We start from the raw sequence: 24304 nt of genomic DNA on the forward strand, positions 1-24304 counted from the left end.
AACGAAAAAAAAAAAAAAAAAAAAAAGATTTTACGCGCGGGACCACGTGGGGCGCGAGTTTGACGTTTGACATTTGACGTTTCGAATCGCGCGCGCAGGCGCGGCGGCGCCACCTGGCGGCGACTCGGCGAATTACGGCGCCGCCGCGCTCCGGCCTGTCACGAAGAATCGCCAGTTCGCGTCAGTATCATCGATAGTCGCCGCGAGTCGTCGTGGAGCACATCCGGAGGAGCTCCCCGTGGAGGGCCTCGTCGCCGCGTTTCTCTCTCTCCCGCCGCCCGTCTACGTACACGTATATAATATAATAATGTACGCGCGCGTACGTGTATATGTATGTGCTCGCGCGCGTGGCCAAGTGAGATAAATTAGGATGCGGTATCGCGCGAGGTTCCGGTGCTGCTGCTGCTGCATCCCGTGGCTCCGCGGGAACGTTCTCGTGGCCGCGGCCGCGTCCCGTTGAGAGAGGTAGATATGCTGCGCGACGACGCTGTTCGTACTCCCGACGAGCAGCAGCGGTGCCGTATGTGTGCGTGCACGGGTTAAGCTCGAGTATTAACAACGTCACCGTCGTGCTCTTCTTCGTAGGGTGTAAGATCAAAGAAGAGGAAGAAAAAGAAGAAGAAGAAGAGAAAGAGAGAGAGAGAGAGGAAGAGGAACGAGTGCTCGTGCATATATATATAATATATATGTGTGTGTGACAGTGTTTTGTGGCCGTGTGTGTGTCTGTGCATATATATGCTTGCGAGAGCGCGGGCAGAGGAACGAGGAAGAGATATTACGCACGCACGCACGTCCGTGTCCGTCAAGATGTCGTCGTCCGGACACAGCAGCCGCGCTCGCGCCGTCCACTCCGTCGGCTCGATCATCCAGAAGCTCCAGGGCCGCTTCGCGGACGCGATGACGCCGCCTAAGCTGTCGACGGACAAGCGTACCCTGGACAAGACCTGGAAGCTGATGGATAAGGTGGTGAAGCTGTGCCAGCATCAGCGGATGAACCTGAAGAACTCGCCCCCGTTCATCCTCGACATCCTGCCGGACACCTATCAGCGATTACGGCTGATCTACAGCAAGTACGAGGACCGGATGCAGGTCCTGCACGGGAACGAGCACTTCTGCGTCTTTATCAACAACTTGATGCGGAAGTGCAAGCAGGCGATCAAGCTGTTCAAGGAGGGCAAGGAGAAGATGTTCGACGAGACGTCACACTATCGCCGTAATCTCACCAAGCTCAGCCTGGTCTTCAGCCACATGCTGTCCGAGCTCAAGGCGATCTTCCCCAACGGGGTCTTCGCCGGCGATCAGTTTCGCATCACCAAGGCCGACGCGGCGGAATTTTGGAGGGAGCGCTTCGGGAACAGGTATGTGGTGTCCTGTCTTCTTCGATGGATCTGATTTTTCTAGCTCAACTGGTTGCACTAGTCTAGAGTTTATCTCTAAAACGGGGTTTGTTATTTATTGCTAAACTGGTGAACTAGTGCAGTAAGTTAGAGAAAACAAAATATACTTGCCTCACTTTAACTTATTGCATCAGTATGCACTAGTTGATCACTTCAGCAATGGAGAACAAACCCATAGATAAATAGGATTTTAGTTAAAGTGTGCACTAGTGTTCACCAATGTAACAATAGAGAATAAATCCTTATCTTTGGGTTTGTTCTCTATTGCTGTACTGAAACCATAAGTTAGAGTAAAACAAAATATACTTGTTTCACTTTAACTTATCACATCAGCATGCACTAGTTCATCAGTGCAGCAACAAAGAACAAATCCAAAGATAAAAAGGATTTGTTTTTTATTGCTACATTGGTGAACTAATGCACACTGATGCAGTAAGTTGGAGTAAAACAAAATATACTCACTCTAACTTATTATACTAGTTCATCAGTGCAGTAATAAAGAACCCAAGATTTTAGTTAAAGTGTACATTTGTTCAACCAATGTAGCAATAAAGAACAAATCCTTTTTATTTTTGGGTTTGTTCTCTATTGCTGCACTAGTAAACTAATGCACTGGTGCAGTAAGTTGGAGTGAAATAAAATATACTTGTCTCACTTTAACTTCTTGCATCAGCATGCATTAATTTATCAGTGCAATGATAGAGAACAAACCCAAAGATAAAGGATTTATTCTTTATTGCACCAGTATGCATTCATTAGTATTGCTACATTAGTGCACTAATTCCTTAGTATTGCTAGTGCAGCAACAGAACAAACCCAAAGATAAAAAGGATTTGTTCTTTATTGCTACATTGGTGAACAAATGCACACTGCTGCGGTAAGTTGGAGTGAAACAAAATATACGTGTCTCATTTTAATTTATTGCACCAATATGCATTAGTTTATCAGTGCAACAATAGAGAACAAACTCAAAGGTCAACTGTAAAGTTAGTGCAGTTGCATGGTTCAGCTGTAAAGAATAGATCTTATATTATTGTTCCTGGAAAAATCCTTTTACACGAGGATCACGGAAAAAGATCAGGGGAACGTGAGAAAACTATAATAATTCAAAATGTCAGATGTTATAGACAGGAGTGACAAGTTTTTAACCCTTCTTTCAATGCATAATTTTTCACATTTTCGTCAATGAATGGATACCCAGGTACTAATCGCGTTTTTATTTCGACACGTTATACTCTGTGACAATTTTTTTTATATTACCTGCGGAACACCGAACATTCTTTCCTATTATATTCCACGAGGTTTTTTCGAATACAAAGGCCCTTTGTATTTTATTTCGGATGGAGAAGAAAGTTTCGATACAGTTTTAACGTTCAGATATCCATCATTCATTGACACATGGGTTAAAATAATATGGAAATATGGAAAAAGTTATAAGTAAAATTATGCGCGATATATATAGAACTTTAAATATTCGAAAAGAGGAGAGACAATTAAAATTGTGGAAGCTGAAGAATGGTTGGAAGGGACGAAGGAATTGAAATATTTTACTACAGGATAGACCTTAGGAATTTTTGATATTCCGTGATAAAATTTTTGAACATGATACTTCAGAATCTGAAAATTCTCAAAGACTATTAAACGTAAAAAATATGACATTTTATCTCTAAATGATCTGAGCCTGTATTACATTTAATGCAAAACTTTCACAATTCATTTTCAAAAGGATGATAAAAGCTTGAATGAAAGATAAGTTTTATCTCGATTTCGATATTTCACAAATATTTTTTTTATTACGTTTATATTATTAATCAGAGTTATATTAATAATATAAAAAATAATAGTTATATATTAATAAATAAAGTAATATATATATATATATATATATATATATATATATATATATATATAATTACATCAATAATAGAAAGATCATATAAAAATAGTTACAAAATAGTATTTAAAGTAAATAAATAATAGTAGTAGAATTTAATACTAAAAATGAATAATAAGAATTATATTAACAATATAAAAAAATAATATATATGATTTCTTGGGATAGATTTTTTGTAAGCTAAGGTCGGGGAAAATTTTCGCGAAAAGTTTCTCGCAGTCTCTCAAAATCACACAGACTTGGAAGATTTATTCTATTTGAAAAATGATACACTTTTTTTATCTTTCACAAACACACGCTGTCGATGTTCGCGCGATGTTTCTCTCAGGGTCGGCGAGTCCAAAGCTTCCACTACGTTCATTCATACATTTATCGGGCTACAAGGAAAGTCCATCGGCTTCCATAGGAACTTTACACGGTCACGAGAATCCTGCGGTATTAGACAGGATACAGCTCTAACTTAATATTTTACAAGCATTGCGAATTTTCGCGCAAGTTTTCGGCTCCCTCTCTCTCTCTGATATTGTCCTCGAAACTTTATTATATCCTGCGTCAAAGTTAAAGAAGGGTTCGTCGACTTGGGCGAAAGTTCGAAGAGCAAAAGAGATTTAAAGTCTTTCGAGAATTATTGCGACAATAATATTTCAGTCTTGACACTTTCGTCCAACTTTTCTAAGCTCGAGAGAGATTTATAAGGTAGAAATTTATAAGGCTCTCCGATTTTGATGTGTATATGTAATAAATTAAGAATTTTTTATTATTTAATTATTATTTAAATATATTTTATTTGAGAGGGAAATATAAGAATTAATTAATATAAATTAGGAATCAACTTTTTAAATTTCATTATTCGTTTTGAATATGAATAAATTTTTTTAAATAAATGAAGATTTTTAAATAATTATATTAAATAATTATTTAAAATAATTATAATAAGTAAGGTTGTAAGAGATGCTAGATGTAGAATAATTTATATTAATTAATTAATTATAATAAAGAATTAAGCTTAATTATTAATAAATGATACACATCAAACTAGATCTTTAAATTAATTTCAATTAATTAATTATTTATGTGACAACGAAGACAAGTAAATAAATTCTCCGGTGAATATAATATTAAGAGAGAAGATATTCCAAAATTGACGTAACTTCGAAACTAACGTAACACCTCTATTTCGTGCAGTTATTAAATATGCTGCAATTTCTCAGAACCGACATAAATTTGATCCGTTTAGTTTTAGTTTACTTATTATATAGAAGACTTATAATACGAACATATTCAGTACCTACTCGTTTATATGCTAAATTGGGAACTTGTATCGAGAGTTCTTGAATATATGTACATATTTCACTTTTCAGAAAAAAAGTGCAAATTATATAATCTAAAAATAATAGCAATTATTAATAGAATATGTAAAAATTTAAAAATTTTTCTACACTAAAAAAATTGTCAACTTGACTAAACTTTTCAACTAAATTATTATTTTGTTAATTGAACATATATTAGTATTGAAGTCAAATATACGTGTTTTGTTAGATTGAATTTCAATATTTTTATATGTTTAATCAACAAAATATTTAGTCAAGTTTTTTTAGTCAATTTAACAAATTTTATTTATTTAGTGTACGTGTCTATAGATTTTTAAATGTGCTGCATTTGTTATCTTCTTTTTCACCTCTATAATTTTCAGTCTTGAAAGTCAATTTTTAGCTGCTTTAAAAAAATTTATTTGCTCGAAGGTATCAAAATGATGACATTATTTTTTAATTAAATTTAAACATCTCTGTGCGAATATTTAACTTTTATTTTAAACTAGGGCAGGGCTAGAAAAAAAACAAATTTTGACGAACTTCTAATCAGCACAGTTGAAAAATTTGTGTTAAGAACAGATATTACATGTCAGAAACGGTCTACAGAAATTTTTGTGTGAATTTAACATAACATGGATATATGTTAAATGGAGACACAAATACTGTGTTAATATTTTAACACAAAATAAATGCAAAACTTTAATTCAAAATTTAAAATAAATTTTGTATAAAAAATTGACAGTTATTTTAATGTAAAAATTAATTAAAAATATGTTAATTTTAGAGTTTATCTCATCCCCACTTATATTATAAAATAAAAGAATCAACATTTTTTTCTGTAAATTTTATCAGATAAATCTTGTCACCAATAAAACAGAACATTTATTGTGTAAAATTAAAAATAGATACACATTGTGTTATTTTTACCCCTTTTTTCAATTGTTTTAATAATTTAAGTTCACACGACACTGCAATATATTAAACTAACACATGAGTGTGTTAAATATTTACCGCAAAAGTTTTCACGGGGACCGTTTTTAACAAGTATAAACACAAACTTTCCTACTGTGAGCGAACGCGCGAAAAAAACCAAATAACAAAAGGCGCGTAAGAGTGCAGCACTCGCACACGTGTACGCACCTAACCTAAAATCGGCGCGAAAGGACGGGAGAGAAAGAGCCGCGAGTGCGAGCGAGCGGGACAACACCGGACGTCTATCGTTGATATTGACATTATTATCGTGCACCGAAAAGCGGGACACGTACACTCGTGTGCACACGCATGCACGAGTCGTGTGGATTCTATAGAAAAGAGAGCGATAGCGGGAGAGAGAGAATGCGTTTTATCGAGCGGAAGCCGTGCTTGCCTGCACGTGCGACGCGCAAGCAAGGTGATGACGTATCGAGAATTCGCGCGCGCGCGAGAAGAAAGAGGGAGGGCGAGGAAATCAAGAATTTATTTATTTATTTTTACGAGAAAATACCCTGTTCTTTACTTTTTCCTTTTTTTTTTATTTATTTAGCGAGAAAGAAGTCGTGCTTGAAATGAGACAGGATGTTCTGTACTTAGGTGGAGACTAGTGCTATTGTATTTCTTTAAAAAAAATAATAATAAAATTAATTTAAAATTATTTTAAAATGAATTTTAAATTAATTTTAAATTATTCTTTAAAAGATTCTTTAAATAATTAATAATATTAATAACGTACAAACATCCGCATCGGCTCACATAGCCTGTTTATTATAATATTATTCGAGTTCTTTTAATATATGGAGGTTTATATTCTTGTTAATTAAAAATTAAAAAATACATATTAAAGGATAATACATATAATATGTATGTATGTCAATTGTTTTCTTTTACGAGGAATACAATAATGTACTACTGATCTCTATATTTGAAACATCCTGTAGACATTTGAGATTGAGGAAGAAAGAAATGAAAAAATATTTGTCTATTCTCGAATTTAGAGTTAATTATTAAAATTATTGTTAATTCTAAGTTTATAAGTATACATAATTACTCCAAATGAGTAATGTGTACTTATAAATCGACTTAATTAGAATCAACAATAATTAATTTCAATGTAAATACTTTCATGATATTTCCTAATGTATACTGAAAAATTTAAGAATTCGGGTCATAACATATAAAAAAAACAGGACTGGAATGTTTTGAATTATTCGCAATTCTCTCTTTCTCTCTCTTTTTATCATGTATATTCCCTTTATTTTTATATCGTGATATAATTAAAATGTTTTTTTTCCTTAAACATTTTAAAAAAATGACGTCACTGTTTCTAAGAATGACGTATCATAACAAGTCAATTATATTCATCTTTTGACATCTTGCAAAATAGTCCACGCTATTTATTACTAAAATCATTTTTCAATGAATTAAGTGTCGTGACAGAGAATATTAATAAATAGTCATTCAGTTCGTGTAAACGTCACGATGAGGAAAAAAGTGAGCGATCGCAAAATAGGGCTGTTGAATATTTTACATTATTTTCACGCGAAAAAGAATTTCGTAGAATTCACTCTACGTAGAGTACACTGAAAAAAAATTTGTGAACTTGATTAAACTTTTAAACCATATTACTATTTTGTTAGAATAAATCAACATATAGTATTTAAATTAAATATATATACATTTTGTCATATATTTAATTCAAATATAATATTTTTCTACGTTCAATTAACAAAATAATATATAGTTGAAAAGTTCAAATGTTTCTTTCAGTGTGTATCAAATTATTTTGCTAACAAATTTAATATGTCATAATCGACAATCAGTTTCTCTCATCATCCGTAATGTCGAAAATAGACAATCGAATTTTCTCGTGACATTTTGTCATTTTTTAAATATTATTATCTACGTTTGCAATGTTTTTAATCTTATTATTCATTTTGTCCTTTTTTATATTATTATATCTATTGTAGTATTTTTAATATTAATATTATTAAATATTAAATATATTATTAATATTATTAAATTATTAAAATAATCTATGTTTGTAACCGTGGGCGGCAAAAGAGAGAGCAAATATTTTCTTTTTAAAGTTTGTATAATACACATTTAACGTCACTTTTATCACACGTAACTTGCGCGAATTCTCCGTACAATATATATTTTCATTCAATATTTTTGTCGAGGTAAAAATAGAGAAAAAATTATGCGCGTGTGTTTTGTAAATATGTAACATGTGCCGTTCTTGGAGAACATATATGTTCGGGTGTTACTTTCGGAAAGTCGAAGGAGAGAGGGCGCTGTTCTCTGACGTCAATGTGCTTGACCCGCGACGTCGCGATTTAATGCATTCGGCGGATAAAATAAATGGCAGAGAGGATGCTCTATCCGGTCTCGGTCAAACTTTGCGGTTTGCAGTATCAGAGACCGCAAGCAGATCCTGATAATATCAAAAAACGAGACAGGGAGCGAGATTTCGGGAAAATTATATTATTCAAATATTTCGCTCGGCATTATTCTTTATTCCAGGATCAACAATGGAATTTCTGATTCTATTTTTTATTTTTTTTTCATTTTTCTAAATATTTAAATATATATGCAACAATTTAAATTTAAATATAAATTTTTAAATATATTTAAATATTATTTATTTATATTTTTGAATATATTTCTTTTTAATTACAATTATAAATCATATTAAAAAAATTTAAATATAAATTTTTAAATATATTGACATATATTTATTTATATCTTTAAAAATATTTATTTTTAATTATAATTATATATATATTTATATATATTATATTTATAATTATATTTAAATATATTTTTATATGTAATTAAAATTATTTTTAAATATAAATATTATAAATATAATAATTTAAATATTATAAATGTATTATAAATATAAATTAAATATATGTAGGTATATATTTTTCTTTAAATTATTTAAATGATTGCCTTCGCGAATTTTTCTTTTAGAGTCACTTTGCCTGAAATATCTTCTATATAAACAGCGTTAAATAACGAAGTCAGCATAATTGATTTTTTTTTTAATTCGGAAGGATTTTAACCCCAAACTTTTCTCCCTTTCTTCATTCCTTCCCCTTTCTAGGATTCAGTGCACGCGACAAAGAAAGGTACCGTATGTCGCGTTAGAAAACGGTAAACGTGCATACGTGGCCGACAGATATGCGTTGCTTGTGTATTAGCATGAAACAAACGAATTTCCGGTGCGACGATTCCCCCTTCCCGTGCTGCTTCGCATCCGGTTTGTCGAACTTATGCCGTTACTTGTCGAGGAAACGCAGTTTTCGTGTTCGCGGTTGCATCGCGAAGATTCATTTTTATTCTACGAATATATGTAATATTCTAACTTTAAAACTATTTTTTGATTTTTTAAAAATTTATTTATTAGAAAAATATTTTAAAAAATTAATTATTTAAATAAATAATGATAATAAATTTGAAAATACTAACACAAAAATCATACACTGAAAAAAAAACATTTAATATTTAATGTTATATCATATATTATAATTTATTAAATATATAATATATATAATATATAATATATTTAATATATAATTATAAATATAATATTATATATTTTATAATTTAAATATTTTTATATGTTCAATTAACAAAATAATATTTAATTAAAAGATTTAGTCAAGTTAACACATTTTTTTTTCAGTGTACGAATATATTTGTATGATGAGGCATCCCTTTTACTTCCTTTTCCGGAACACAAAATTTCTCACGCGTCGACAATTATTTTATATTATATTTTATATTGATTATATTTTATAATAATAATATTTTATAATAATAATATTTTATAATAATTTTATAATATAATCGAATAAAATTAAGAAAAAAATTTTAATATTAATATTATGGATTAAAATATGCGAGGACATTAGAAAAATACGTAAACTCGATAATGAGTTGCGTATAATTTTCTAAAATAATTTTGACATTTTTCTCTCGTGAAGCTATATATAATAATCAGCTTTAAAGATCGAATAATCGAGAAAAAAAATTTTATGTAAATCTAATAATGTAAAATTATTTTTGTATGCAATATAAATGTGAGATTTTATCCGCACATGGTGGATAAAAATTTACGAGGACATTAGAATAAAAAGAAGTAAAATCGATAATGAGTTGCTTATAATTTTTTAAAATAATTGAAAATACATATATAAGGAGCAGATTTTCATCCTCATTATAGTAGCTGAGGGTTAATTTTCTATCGATTTCACCAGAGCAGTTAAGTATTAATATCATGGAGTAATAATAGAATGGTAGCACACACACATACATACGCAAAATGCAAAGGAAAAAAAGAAAGTCGATAAAGCTCATATTATATAGAATTATTACTTGAACACATAATCTTTCAAACGTTTTCTATAATTACATTTTTTTCATTAGTCACTTGATTGACGATTTTTTAAAATTCCCTTTAATTTCTCTCTCAAATCTAATATGATTTTAATGAAAGATTATCCGACAAAAAACCTATTTAGTAGCTGATGCAGCAAAAAGGCGACTTCTCGCGATATACGAATATTATCATTTTAATACATTCATCACATTTTAATCTATCACATATTAATTTATTATTATATTTATTATCAAATTATTTTTATCAATATACAATTATTTTATTATCAATTATATTTTAATCACATTATATTAATTTATTATTATTATTGTTGTTATTGTTGTCATTATATTTAGTATCATTTATTTTTATCAATTTCGAATATTTCATCAATAATAAATAATAAAAAGTATATCAAACAATAAAACAATCAAATTTTATTATTACAATTATTATTATTATATATTTATCAATTATTTTTTATTTCGAATATTAATATATTATAATATAACATATTATATAATATATAATATAATATAATATATACATATATATAATATATAATATAATATATATATATATATATATTATATTATATTATATATATATATATATATATATATATATATTATATAACATAACATATATAATATATTATATATTAATATATTATAATATATAAATATATATATTAATTGTAAAGATTTATTGCATTAATAGAAAAATATTTAAAATATAAAATACATATGCATATAAAATAATAATAATAAATATATAAAAATGTGTAAACGAAGGAAAGAGAATTCGCCCTATCTAATTTCGGGGGCGAGAAGCTCGGCTTCCGGCGTACGTGCGTACGATATACATACTTTACATACGCACGCGTTACATCCGGCGACCTTGGTCTCGCGACCACCCGTCGCGCGGATCGTCCCCGATACCCCAGTATCGACCAGTTATCCCCCGCGGATGCGCTCTTTCGGCATTAATGGGAAAATGTGCGGGATACACGCTCTTACGTGTATAGTAGAGCCGCGCGCGGCGGCGATTCTCGCGCATATATATATGCATATATACATATGTCGCGGTCGGTTATATAAATAAACGGCGAGTCGAAACGAGTCCTCAATTCATGAATGACCGACCCCGGCTTGCTTGTTCGCTTGCTTGGCCGCGGCATGTACGCCGTATTTCGTCGAAACGACGGACGTCGGAACGTCGAACCTCGAGACATGCGCGTCTCCGACGCGAGTTTCAACCCGCACCTCGACGACAGAAAAAGAAACAGCTCGAAGATGCCTACGCAATGTACATATTAATATATAAATATTTAGAATTACTTTAATTTAGATTATATTTAATATGATATATTTTTATGATTTAATATAAAATTTAATATATTATTTAATATATCACATTTCATATATGTATATATGTATATATGTATATATTATATAATATTATATAATATAATAAGATTTATTTATATAATATAATATTTAATATATATATTATATATATCAAATAAATATATATATATATATATACATATATATATATATATATATATATATATATATATTTATATATATATACGAATAGGAAATATGATATATAATATTAAATGATATATTCAATATTATATTAAATTATAAAAATATATTATATTAAATATAATATATTAATATATATATATATGTATATATATATATATATATATAATAAAATATGTAAAATTTCTATTTTTATAAGATGACAAAAAGAATTGAATTTATTGCAAAAAAGAATATATATTTATACATTAGAATATATATTATAAATATACATTATAATATTATTCTAGTAATTCTCAATTTTTCCTTGCGTGTATTAATATATATAAATAATTTATTAGTATTTAAATATTATATTTTATATTTATGGGAAAATGTATAAATTGAAATTGATATAAATTAGGAAGAAACACTTTATATTTTATATATATATATATTTAATATTATTATCTTACATAAATTAAATATCTTACATATATATAATTAAATTTGATAAAATTATTTAATATAGGAAGATATCTTATTAATTAAATATAATATTTCATATTTAAGAGATAATATGTGAATTAAAATTGACACAAGTTAGGAAGAAATTTTATATTTAATTATGTGTATATAAATATAATTTATATACATTTATATTACATTGAGAAAGATAAAATAAGAAATTTAATAAAATAAAATAAATTAATGAAATAAGAAAATAAGAAATTTTATATCAATATTATATTACATAAAATTAATAATTATTTAAATATAATAATATTTTATATATGCAGAGTAAAATAAATTAATTAATATAAATTGTATATATTAAAAACAATGCGTTTTAATATACATGTATATTAAAATATATTATAAATGTATTATAATGTATTCCAGAATAATTCACATTTTTTCTTTTTTTTTCATTAAATTTTTTTCTTTAAATAATAGAAATTGCACAGAAATGTGAGGTATACTTGTATAAGCGTATTGAGAAAAAAGCTATCTTGGACTCTTAATTATCGTTTTTACAATAATTTCAAGAGAATTTTGCTGACACCCATAATTTAGCAACATTGCGAGAAACTGCAATCTCGTTACCTTGGGGCGATTTTATTAAAACGAATATAAATGGATAAAAGTTGCAATGTTGTCGAGAATGTCAAAAGTGGGTGCAATGAAAAACTGCAGTGTAACGAATGTGTAGGATTCGTCTTGATTTTCGCAAACGAAAATTGCATTTATATTGGTTTTTATTCAAATGTCAGTATTCTTATTTATTTCACATCTCGAGAGTTATATTTTTAAAAGAATATATGTATATATTTTTTTGAAAATTACGTAAAATGTTCCAATTTTCTCCACAAGTATTCAGATTAAAGTAATAAAAAGAAAGCAGTTTTTTTCACGAATATATATTATCAAGCAAATTTACTTTTAAGTGTGATTACATTTCGTATGCAAAATAAATATTTCTCTCGAATTTTGTGAATTATAAAATTAAATGTAATATTTTTCACATCAGTGCATGACATCTCTAAATTACTTTAATTTATTTTTTTATATAACATTACAATTTTATCTAAAGGAAGAAATTTCATGAGAAGTTGAAAAATTAAGAATTACTAGAATTACTAGAATAATATTATAATGTATATTTATAATATATGTTTTAATATATAAATATATATTCTTTTTCGCAATGAATTCAATTCTTTTTGTCATCTTATAAAAATAGAAATTTTACATATTTTATAATATATATGATATATTAAATGATATATTAAATATTATATTAAATGATGTATTATATATATAAATGTTATATTAAATTATAAAAATATATCATATTAAATATAATATATATATATATATATATATATATATATATATATATTAATCTAAATTACTTTAATTTTTTTTTATATAATATTGCAATTTTATCTGTAAAGGAAGAAACATTGAAAAATCGAGATTTATTAGAATAATATAATGTATATTTATAATACATATTCTAATATATAAAAAATATATATATATATATTTTTCTTCGCAATGAATTTGATTCTTTTTATCATCTTATAAAGATAGAAATTTTACATATTTTATTATATACATATATGATATAATATATTAATCTAAATATTACTTTAATTCTTTTTCTTATATAATATTACAATTTTATTTATAAAGGAGAAAATTTCATGAAAAATTGAAAAATTCAGAATTACTAGAATAATATAATGTATATTTATAATACATATTCTAATATATAAATATATATATTTTTTTTTGCAATGAATTTAATTCTTTTTATCATCTTATATAAAGATAGAAATTTTACATATTTTATAATATGATATATTAATAAATGATATATCATAATATGATATATTATTATTAAATATTATATTAAATTATAAAAATATATTATATATTAAACAGAAAATTTGCATATTTACGTACATAGTGTATCTTTTTCTCATTTATTCTGAGGCAAAAATATTAACCGTGTCATTATCATACTGCTTTTTTTTTCTTTTTTTAGAAATGACAGTATTGCGTGTTGGTTTAAAATTGCATTTTCGAACGCAAACGCGCACGCGACGTTTCTCTCCATCGGAGAAACGGCTTCGCACGTTTCGCTCGCATAGGATGCGGATGATTGCGGCGCGATTAGCATAGCAGCGAGCCGCCTCGATTACGCCGATGCGCGAACCTTCAGCTTCCGGTCAAATGATCCGCGAACATCCGGTCCAGGCGTGCGCGTACACAATGCCCGGGCTCTCTTAAAAGCCGTGTGCAACACTCTTTGTGACAGTGTCGTAACCAACCGGGGTGGAGGGGGGAAGGAGAGCCCCCCCGGGATCGCTTCAAGTTTTAACTTCCGGTGACTAAACGGGGTCGGAGATAGAAAAAGGGAGGGAGAGGTATCTCATTCGTATATAACTCGAAAACGCATACAGGGTGGACGAAATAAAGCGTTACGAGTTTTTATTCAAAAATGTTCCCCAAAGGACGATTTTCAAGGTCATTTGAAGGTCATTTATTTATTTATTTTTTTTTTTTTTTACACGAATCGATTTCTCGCAATATTTTGCATAAAAAGTTATAAGGGTAATCATTTACGAGATGTATGATTTAATTTGAAAAAGCATAAAGGACGATTTTCAAGGTCATTTAAAGGTCAGTTTTTTTTTTTTACATGAATCAATTTCTCGCAATATTTTGCATAAAAAGGTATAAGGGTAATAATTTACAAGATGTATGATTTAATTTAAAAAAGATGTATGATTTAATTTAAAGGACGATTTTCAAGGTCTTTTGAAGGTCATTTATTTATTTAATTTTTTTTACATCGATTTCTTGCAATATTTTGCATAAAAAGTTAAGAGTAATAATTTACAAGATATATGGATTCGTTTAAAAAAAAACATAAATGATCTTTAAACGACCTTGGAAATCGCCCTTTAGAAAAAAGTCAGTAGCGCCCACTTTTCTCCCCTCGAAATCCTACAACTTTTATTTGAAACATTTTTTTCTAGAAACAATAAACAATATTTTTGGAGATAAAAATTCGTAACACTATGTTGTTTACCCTATTACTAGTAGATTTTTCAATTTGGAAGGGGGAGATTTTAGGCTTAATTACCTCCCTTCAAACGAAAAAAAAAAAAATAATAAAATAAAATAAAAAAGAATGAAGAAAAAAGCGGGAAGAAAATAAAAATTGAAAGAAAATGAAATAAGACATTTCACCTCCAAAAACACCAAAGCCAATAATTTTGCTGAAACTCTTTCCTCGTTAAACGTCAGGATCCGCTTTATTATCTTTTTTTTTTTTTTTTTTTTAATTTTTTACGAAAACCTCTGACCTTCGAGCAGGGGCTCTTTAGAATGTCATATATAGATTACGATTTGTAAGCGTAAAGTATTCATCCTCCGAGCGAGAATGGATTCCGTTTTTAGCTTTACGGAATGACTTTTTATTCTGTCAGATGTCGGAAGAGATTAATTAGAGAGACGCGCGCGCGACTTTTTTCCTAATAAAAGTTTCCTCTCCGCGAGACTCCCTCTCTCTTTCTTTTCCGGTTCCATCTTCTTTCATTTTTTCCCTTATATTATCATACTGCGCTATATTTGATCCGATAAGGATATATTTTGGATCCTATTTTCAGTTTTTTGATCCTATTTCTTCGAATATTTCTCGGAATAATTTAATTATTTATAATAAATATATAATAAATTTTACAATTAATTATTTTCTTATTATATGTATATTTAAAAAATACATTTTTCCATACAGTTTTGATCCGGAAAGAATATAGAAAATTCTTTGACCGACATAATAAATTTTTTTTCACGACGAGCAAAATTTGTCGTGATTTGTTATAAAATAAACATTTTACGGTTTGAATGAATTTGAAATGTCATCGAAATTTGAACTTATTTATATTTAAAAAAGTTTCGAATAAAAATATTTTTCGTACATTATTTTGTGTTTTCGGAGTAGTTTCAAGCTAAAAGTTTCGCAAATAAAAATTTGCGGAATCTGCTCTTTGGCAGGTCTCTGCTTTCGGTTTTGATATAATACGTCGTTTCATATTTTTCAGCAAATAATTAAAAAAAAACGATGTATAATAATCTTACAAAAATTATAAATTATTATATTTCATTAATGTAATTCCGTGGAAAAGTGACACTAAAATTTCAAAAGACTCGATAAGCGAACCTATATAGAAGAAGCTTCTGACGACTAAAGCCAACTAATCCATATCAGTCCTGATAAAGTACGATGTTTAATTACCCAGCATAAGGTGGGTGGAAATGGGGAAGGAAATGTCGTCACTTCAGGAGACCTCAATTTCTACACAGTAGGAAAATTGGTATTTTCTCGTTACAATTTTTGTGCCAAATATTTAACACATTCATGCGTTAATTTAACATATCGATGTTGCATTAATTGAACTTAAATATGAATTTATTTAAAAAAAATTGAAAAAAGGTGGAAAAATAACACAGTGCGCAATCTATTTTCAATTTTACACGATAAACGTTCTGTTTTATTAGTGAGAAAAAAAAATGTTGATTTTTCATTTTATAAATATATAATTGGAGATAATAAAATTTAAAATCGAGGGAATGCTGATCAAATATATGTTTTATCGATCGAAAAATCGATCTGGATTTCTCGCAAATTTCTCGCGTGTGAATAAGCTCCGATATGTCACGCGCGATCGTGCGTGACGTAAACGCACACATTCATACGAAAGGCGGCCGACCGGTCCCCTCCCCTTTCCCCTCCCCTCCCACGGTGGCGGGCGAGTTAAGCTCACATCCGCACGTGAGTCGAAGCGGAAGGAAGGGGACGTGACGTCGCGATTAAGGCGAATTAAACGAGTGAATTGTATGAATCGGCGAGCACGGAGAGAGACGGAGAGTTCGTGTACATATATATGTGTACACACACACACGCGCGCACACACACACACACACACACACACACACACACACACACACACACACACACACACACACACACACACACACACACACACAGACACACACACATTGACACACACACTGACACACACACACACACACACACACACACATATACGTGCGCATGCGCAAGCACCGGCCCACGGACTTGAGCTGTCTGTTATAAAGTTGCCTAAGATTGTCGACGATTAAGCCTTCTGTCAATGAACGGGTACCTGGAAGTGGCTTAACCCCCCGCAATGGCGCTGTCAAACTGAAACGTCAAACCCACGTGACGTTAGAGGTCACGTGGGTTTGACGTTTACGCGAGGAAGAAATTATTACATTAAGAAATATTTATTTCGTAATTGTCTAATAAATCCTTTATTTGAAACCGCAGGGTTGGGTAATAGGTAATTAGTTAAAAGTTTAAAAAAAAAAGTTAATAATTTATAATCCCCTAGAATGGGGCTGTCAAACTGCTGAAATGTCAAACGTGACGTTGGAGGTCACGTGGGTGTGCGAATAATAAATATTTATTTTGATACTGCCTAATAAATTATTTATTTGAAACCAGGGTTGGGTAATAGATAATTAGTTAAAAGTTTAAAAAAAGTTAATAACTTTTAACTTAGCTTATTTTTGATCATAAAGTAATTAACTTTTTCCTAAGTTGAATTTTTTTATCTCTGAATATCATTATTGTTTTTTTTTGTTTTAAGTTAAAAACGTATTTTTTTTTTTTTAATTAAAGTATTTTATTAATTTTTATGTTCATTTGTCATCAATTGTAATTGCCGAGAAATATATTTCTATATAAAAATCAAAACTTCTTTGTTATTTGTTCTTATAAATTTTAAAAGAATTAACGAACAAAATTCTAATTTAATATAAATAATGTTTTCAAAAATTAACTTTTGATTTAACTTCAGTTAATTTAATCTTACTTTAATTTAACTTTAACTGAGTTTTGATAATATTTTGTTCATGCAACTTTTAACTTAACTAAATTAATTTTATTAAACAACTATAACTTTAAGTTAATTTATTTTAAAATAATCATTAACTTATCCAATCCTGTTTGAAACTAATAATATTGATTTGACGTGAAAAATATTTATTTGATGTAAGAAAATTCTTTTCAAAAAACAGATAAATATTGAAATATATATTTATTCAAATTTAATAAATTTTTTTTGCTTGACATCTGTCATTCATTCTTAAAACACTAATTAATTAAAATAAAGACATATGTTATCAGCGTAATATTTATTTAAAATATATATATATATGTTATTTATTGTTAAACTTGAATTTTAAAAAGAAAGAAATTTCATGAGAAATTTGAAAAATTGTGAATTACTCTGGGATATATTTTTAATACATTTATATATTTTAATATATTTACTTATTTACATATACTGGTTAAAAAATTATACCGACAAATTTTGAAGAGAAATAGAAGACTTCAAAATAAACATTTTTGTTATATTTCAACTAAATAACTATTTTGTTAATTGAACATAATAGTATAATACTATTTAACTCAAATATACGTTTTGTTACATTTAATATGTTATATTTAATTTAAATACTTTTATATGTTTGATTATCAAAATATTTAGTTAAAAGGTTTAGTCAAGTTGACAAATTGTTTTCGGTGTATTTTTCTCTATGTCATTTTTATAGTACACGGTATGAAATAAAAGTTTGTGACTTAAACAATAAATAAACATTTAAGTGGAAAAATTAAATTGTATTTTAATTTTGAATAAAATAAATGGAACGAATGCATAAAAGTATAATTCACTCTCTTTTTACAGTAAAAAATTTCCCCATTAACTTCAATATAAAGTTGACAAATTGCAAAATCACAAACTCAATCTCATATTATATAATATTAAAACTAAACATTGCAGAGAAAATTAATATTAATAAAAAATGCTTCTTTCTCCCTTCAAAATTTATCGGTCTAATTTTTTAAATACCCTGTAGAATATACATTTTTTAAAATTGATGTAACGAAAATTTAGGACAAATGCAATAAATTCAGTTTTCTATTTTGATAAGATGACGCATTTAAAAAAAACGAGGAAAAAATTGCATCAGATTTGTTTACGTGAATGACTATAATGTCATTTTTACACCTCAGGGTTAAATGTCACAAAAATATTTCGTAACTTTTCTCCAAATAAAATACAAAGAACCTTTGTGTCCAAAAGCTGCTATAAAAAAACTACAATATGTAAAAGAAATTCAGTTGATAACCGGATATTCATATTTATGCAAGGTGAAAAATTATACATTGACAGAAGGATTAAGTGTCACCTCTCCCTTTTTGACCTAGCTATTTCTAGATTTTGATTTTTTTCGGATAAACAAATCACTCTCAAAATATGGAGTTGTGTGAATTACTGCTTTTATTTATTTATTTATTTTTTTCCTTTTGTTTTACACTCTCTTTTTCTCTCTAACGTATACACTACTATATATCAGATATTTTATCGACAAATATTATTTTCATTTAACTCTTTATTGGCTATATAGAATGAAAAATTCTTTACAAGAATTAAGATATTTATAATAACAATCTGGGCTACTATATGTGTATATTAAAATAACCAAGAAAGTTAAATAATTACAATAATTTCTAATCGTTTAGATTAGGTTGATCTAATACAAAAGACCGATAAGAAAACTGTAACTATTTAACTTTCTTGTTTTTTTTTTTTTACATATACATATATAGTAGTAAATTTGTTATTATGAATACTTTAATTGTAGTAAAGAAATTTTTTATTTTGTATAGCCCCAATAAATAGTTAAATAAAAATAATATATTAAAATAATATTAATTAGTTAAATATATTAAAAAATAATATTAATTAGTTAAATAAAAATAATATTTATAATAATTTACCCATAAAAAAAAAACAGGTCAGTATCCCCCAATTTTTTTATTTCGAACTGGCACCTAAGAATTTTCAGCGCGTGCTTTCTTTCTCGCCTCTGACGTCACAATCCAATATGGCCGCGGCGAGACTCCAGAAGCCGCGCATTCGGAAAAAAAGTTTGATAAATCTAGCTCCCTTGGGATTTATATGGGACACAGATAGATCAATTTGTCAATTTACATATGACGTTTGACGTGTACATACATATAAATACAAGAGACGCCATATTTTTTTTTTTTTAAATCACGACGACATTTGCATGCGCGGTCGGAAATGTCAGAGCGGAAATATCCCGGGTGAAGAACGCCGTTTGATATAAAACCCCGATAGTTTTTAACACGTCGTGTCCGGAGGGGGGTTGAAAGGGGGGCAGACGTGTCACCTTTTGAACGCAAGCATGCTCGGAACGTATGTATAATAATTCCAGTCCATTCGGCTGACATTTTCCACGGAATGTATTTTTACCGCGCATTGCGTAATTGCATCTGAACGGAGAGACATCTTAAGAGGGGGTCGAGGGGGGGCGGAAAACTCGTATACACGTCTCTGCGTGGGCGGAAAAGGGTTAAGGGTTGAAATTAGATGCCTTTGACGGCTGAACTTTGCTGATAATCAATCGCACGGGACGATGTGTGACGCGTTCCTGGAACCAGGTGCGTCACCCTCCCCCTCCCGGGGGAGGGGGAGGAAAAGCGTGGCGTTCCGTTAATATTGACAACGTCAACAGCAGCACGAGCTGCTTAAAGAGCTCTGCCATAAACGGCAATTCGCAGGTGGGCCATTTTACGTCATAGTTATCGATCAACTTTTACGTGCGCTTCGGTGCAAAAAAAATTCGGATATTTCTAGGAATAAATGCATGATTGTTTTTAGTATTTTATAAAAAATAAGGGATTCATTTCTCGTTTTTAAAACATTTTTATTTTTATTTTTATTTATTTATTTATTTTTTATTTTTTTTTTATTTATTTATTTTTTTTTTTATTTTAAAGGTCGGAAAGGATAATTGCGCAGGTTTGGTTAGGTTAGAAAAAATTTGTTAACTTGACTGAATTTTTCAACTAAATATTATTTTGTGGAAAGGTTTGGTCAAGTTAATAAATTTTTTTTGTACAGTGTGGGAATTGAAAGAATGCAAGAAGAATCTTAATTAAATATATTATTGCCTTCTTTTGACATTTAATTGAACGATTGATAGAGTAATTAAAACGCAAAGAGGATGCTGGATAATTGAAGAACTTCGATTTATAATTCGAAAAGAAAATGCGCTGGATCTCTCTCATTGACATTTCTCGGAAATGACGTAAGCGTGTCTCTCTCTCTCTTCGTGTGCTGTCATTTATTTATATAAAAAGAAAAAAAAACCCGTTACGGTCACTTATAAACGTTCCTGTCGATATTCCTATAACTACTTCTACTCTTGAGCCATCGTTTTTTTTTTTCCCTGAAATCGATATTACGTACGTCGAGAAAAATTAATCTATCACGAGAACGTACGACCTGATCTTTATGTCGAGTTTCTCAGCCTTCAAAGGTCTCCCCCGGTGACATATCGGTGTTTCCCATATATAAAAATGCGCTCTTGGAAAAAAATCTTTCTTTTATCTCGACGTTATGTCATCTCGCGAGAGGATAATACAGGGTGACCCATAGGAAATTGCTGAAGCCAATCAGCTGTCACTTTTTAATGCATGCAGTTACTGAGAGAAAACAAAAATTATTATTAACAAAATTCAAATTCAAATTATTATTTTAAAAAATTATCTTCTTTTCAAACAATTTTCTTATCTCGTCCTGAAAAATTTGTATTGAAAAAATTAAAATTATCAAAGAAATTACAATTAAGTAATATAAAAAAATCCTAGAATATTAATATTATTAATATTTTAAAAAATTATCTCCGTTTGAAACAACTAATATTATTAATTTTATTGAAAAGAGGAGAAAGTATACAGTTTTCAATGGATATAAATAAACACCATTTTTGTTTTCTCAATTCATTGCATTAAAAAATTCCAGCTGATTCGTCTCAGCAAATTTCTATGGGACATCCTAAATAACGATTGTTAAAATACGCGGGGGTTTTTCGCGGGAAAAAATTCTGTTCGCGAACTGGAAGTGAAAATAATAATAAAAAATAATAATTGTGAAGCATTTCCACGAAATTTTTATTACATCTTAGTAGGTACACAAATATTTCTGCTTATAACAATTTTGTTTGATCGAAGATTCTAATAGCAAGTTGCTTTCCTTTTTTAACTGTTTCTTTCCTTTTTTAACTGAGGATGTTTACTATATCTCGGAATCGATTAATTTTCCCGAGAAAAATTAAAAATTTTCTTTGTGTTTAAAAAAAAACATCCCACGGCGCGAATTATGGAAATTCAATTAAACGTATATGATTAAATTTTATTTTATCTTATCGTCTCTTTAAAAAATTATTGCAAACGTAATTCAAAATTATTAGAAATGTTATTTTCTGTTTGGAAAATTATTTAAAATTTATAATTATTATTAAAATATTATCTCTCTTTAAAAAAATTTAGAAAATTAAAATTATTATTAACAAAATTAAAATTCAAATTATTATTTTAAAAATTATCTCCCTTTGAAACAATTTTTTTATCTCGTCTTGCAAATTATTATTGAAAAAATTAAAATTGTCAAAAAAAATGCAATTAATATAAAAAAATTATTATTAAAACAATTAAAATTATCAAAAGAATTACAATTAATATAAAAAAATTCCAGAATATTAATATTATTAATATTAAGGAAATAGAAAATCTGTCAGTATTTAAATTATTATTTAAAAAATTATCTCCCTTTTTTTTATCTCGTCTTGAAAAATTATTGAAAAAATTAAAATTATGAAAAAAATGATAATGAATATAAAAAAATCCCACTAATATAATTAATATTGAAAAAAATAATAGAAAATATGTCAGTATCCGAGTTTCGCGACACACTCGAGAAAGATCGCTCATTCTGTCCTCCCCTCTTCTTTCGACCGCGATCGGAGAATTATCCCCCCGAGGAGAAATGAAACGTCACGTCGGAGGAGACGACGTTGGAAAAGCGGTGTTCTATGAATGGAGGCGAGCCTCGGATCAGTCGACGAGGCAAGGACGACTAATTATAGCGTTGGTATCTCTCCCTCCCTCTCTCTTTCAACTTCGTTTTGTTACATTAACCATGTGCACCGATCGTCCGTGCATATATGTACGTGTACGGATATATTTATGTATATATATTTTACACACACAGAGGGAGCCGCGCGCGCACGTGTATTATGAACGCTTAGTACGCCCTCTCGGGGCATAATCTCTCAGATTATGGTCCGAGGATGGAGGACATGACCCATTTTGATCGACGACGTCGTCGACGACGTCGCCAATCCGGCGTCGGCGCGGGGATGCGAATTCAGGACGTGCGTCACGCTTACCCTTGTGCCGGCTCTCTCTGTCGACACCTGGCATCTCGCACAAATTACGTGTCCACGCATGCCGACAAATTATTTGCGCGCGATTGTCGGACGGATGATATGCGAGCGAGAGATGTGTACACTGAAAACAAATTTCTCAACTTCACTCAATTACTATTTTGTTCATTGAACATATATTAGTATTTAAGTCAAATATATACGTTTTGTTACATTTAATTGAAGAAAAATTAAAAAATATAATAAGATGTAAGAGATAGGATAGAAAAAATTTTAATTAAATATAACAGTAAATCTAACAAAACGTATATTTAACTTAAATACTAATAAAGCTTTCAACTAAGTATTTTAATTTAAAAAAATTTTTTTTAAATATAAAAAAAATAAAAAATATAAGATATATAAAATATAAAGATATATTTTAAAAAATTCGAATTTAATATGTTGTATTTAATTAATTTAAATTTTTTATATATCTGTATATTTTATATTTTATATTTTTAATTTTTTTATATTTAAAATAATGTTTTTAATTAACAAAATAATATTTAGTTGAAAGGTTTAGTCGACACATTTTTTTAAAACACCTCTCTGTACACAGAAACGTAATTTCAATGATTTTAATGACACGGAAATAGAGGATAATTATAGCATATATAGATAAAATAATGGAAAATAATTTGTTTAAATATTATTAGTTTCAAAATTCTCTCAGAATTATAATTCAAGATTAATTCTTCTCTGTCGCTGCATAAAGTTTCGCCTTTCTAAATAATGAATTATATATATATATATATATATATATATATATATATATATATTATATATATATATATATATATATAATAACTAATAATATAAATTATAATGTGAAATTTTTCCTGCTGGACATCAAACAGTCAACCCCTATATTTTAGGAACTT

At 28.9% G+C, this 24304-nt stretch overlaps 1 protein-coding gene across 3 annotated transcripts in view; it reads left to right on the forward strand.

Annotated features, from left to right (window-relative positions):
* The first annotated feature begins 194 nt into the window (after positions 1-194).
* The window catches only part of Cbl (E3 ubiquitin-protein ligase CBL), a 47017-nt gene continuing 22907 nt past the window's right edge, over positions 195-24304 (forward strand). For all 3 annotated transcript variants that reach the window (XM_029321641.2, XM_085485742.1, XM_029321642.2), the window contains exon 1: positions 195-1358. In XM_029321641.2, the coding sequence (XP_029177474.1) occupies positions 736-1358 (623 nt within the window). In that variant the 5' untranslated portion in view covers positions 195-735. The remainder of the gene's footprint in view (positions 1359-24304) is intronic.

Source organism: Nylanderia fulva, unplaced genomic scaffold (genome assembly GCF_048542155.1).
Source record: "Nylanderia fulva isolate GAGA-0341 unplaced genomic scaffold, ASM4854215v1 Scaffold39, whole genome shotgun sequence".
In the NCBI taxonomy this organism is placed as follows: domain Eukaryota; kingdom Metazoa; phylum Arthropoda; class Insecta; order Hymenoptera; family Formicidae; genus Nylanderia; species Nylanderia fulva.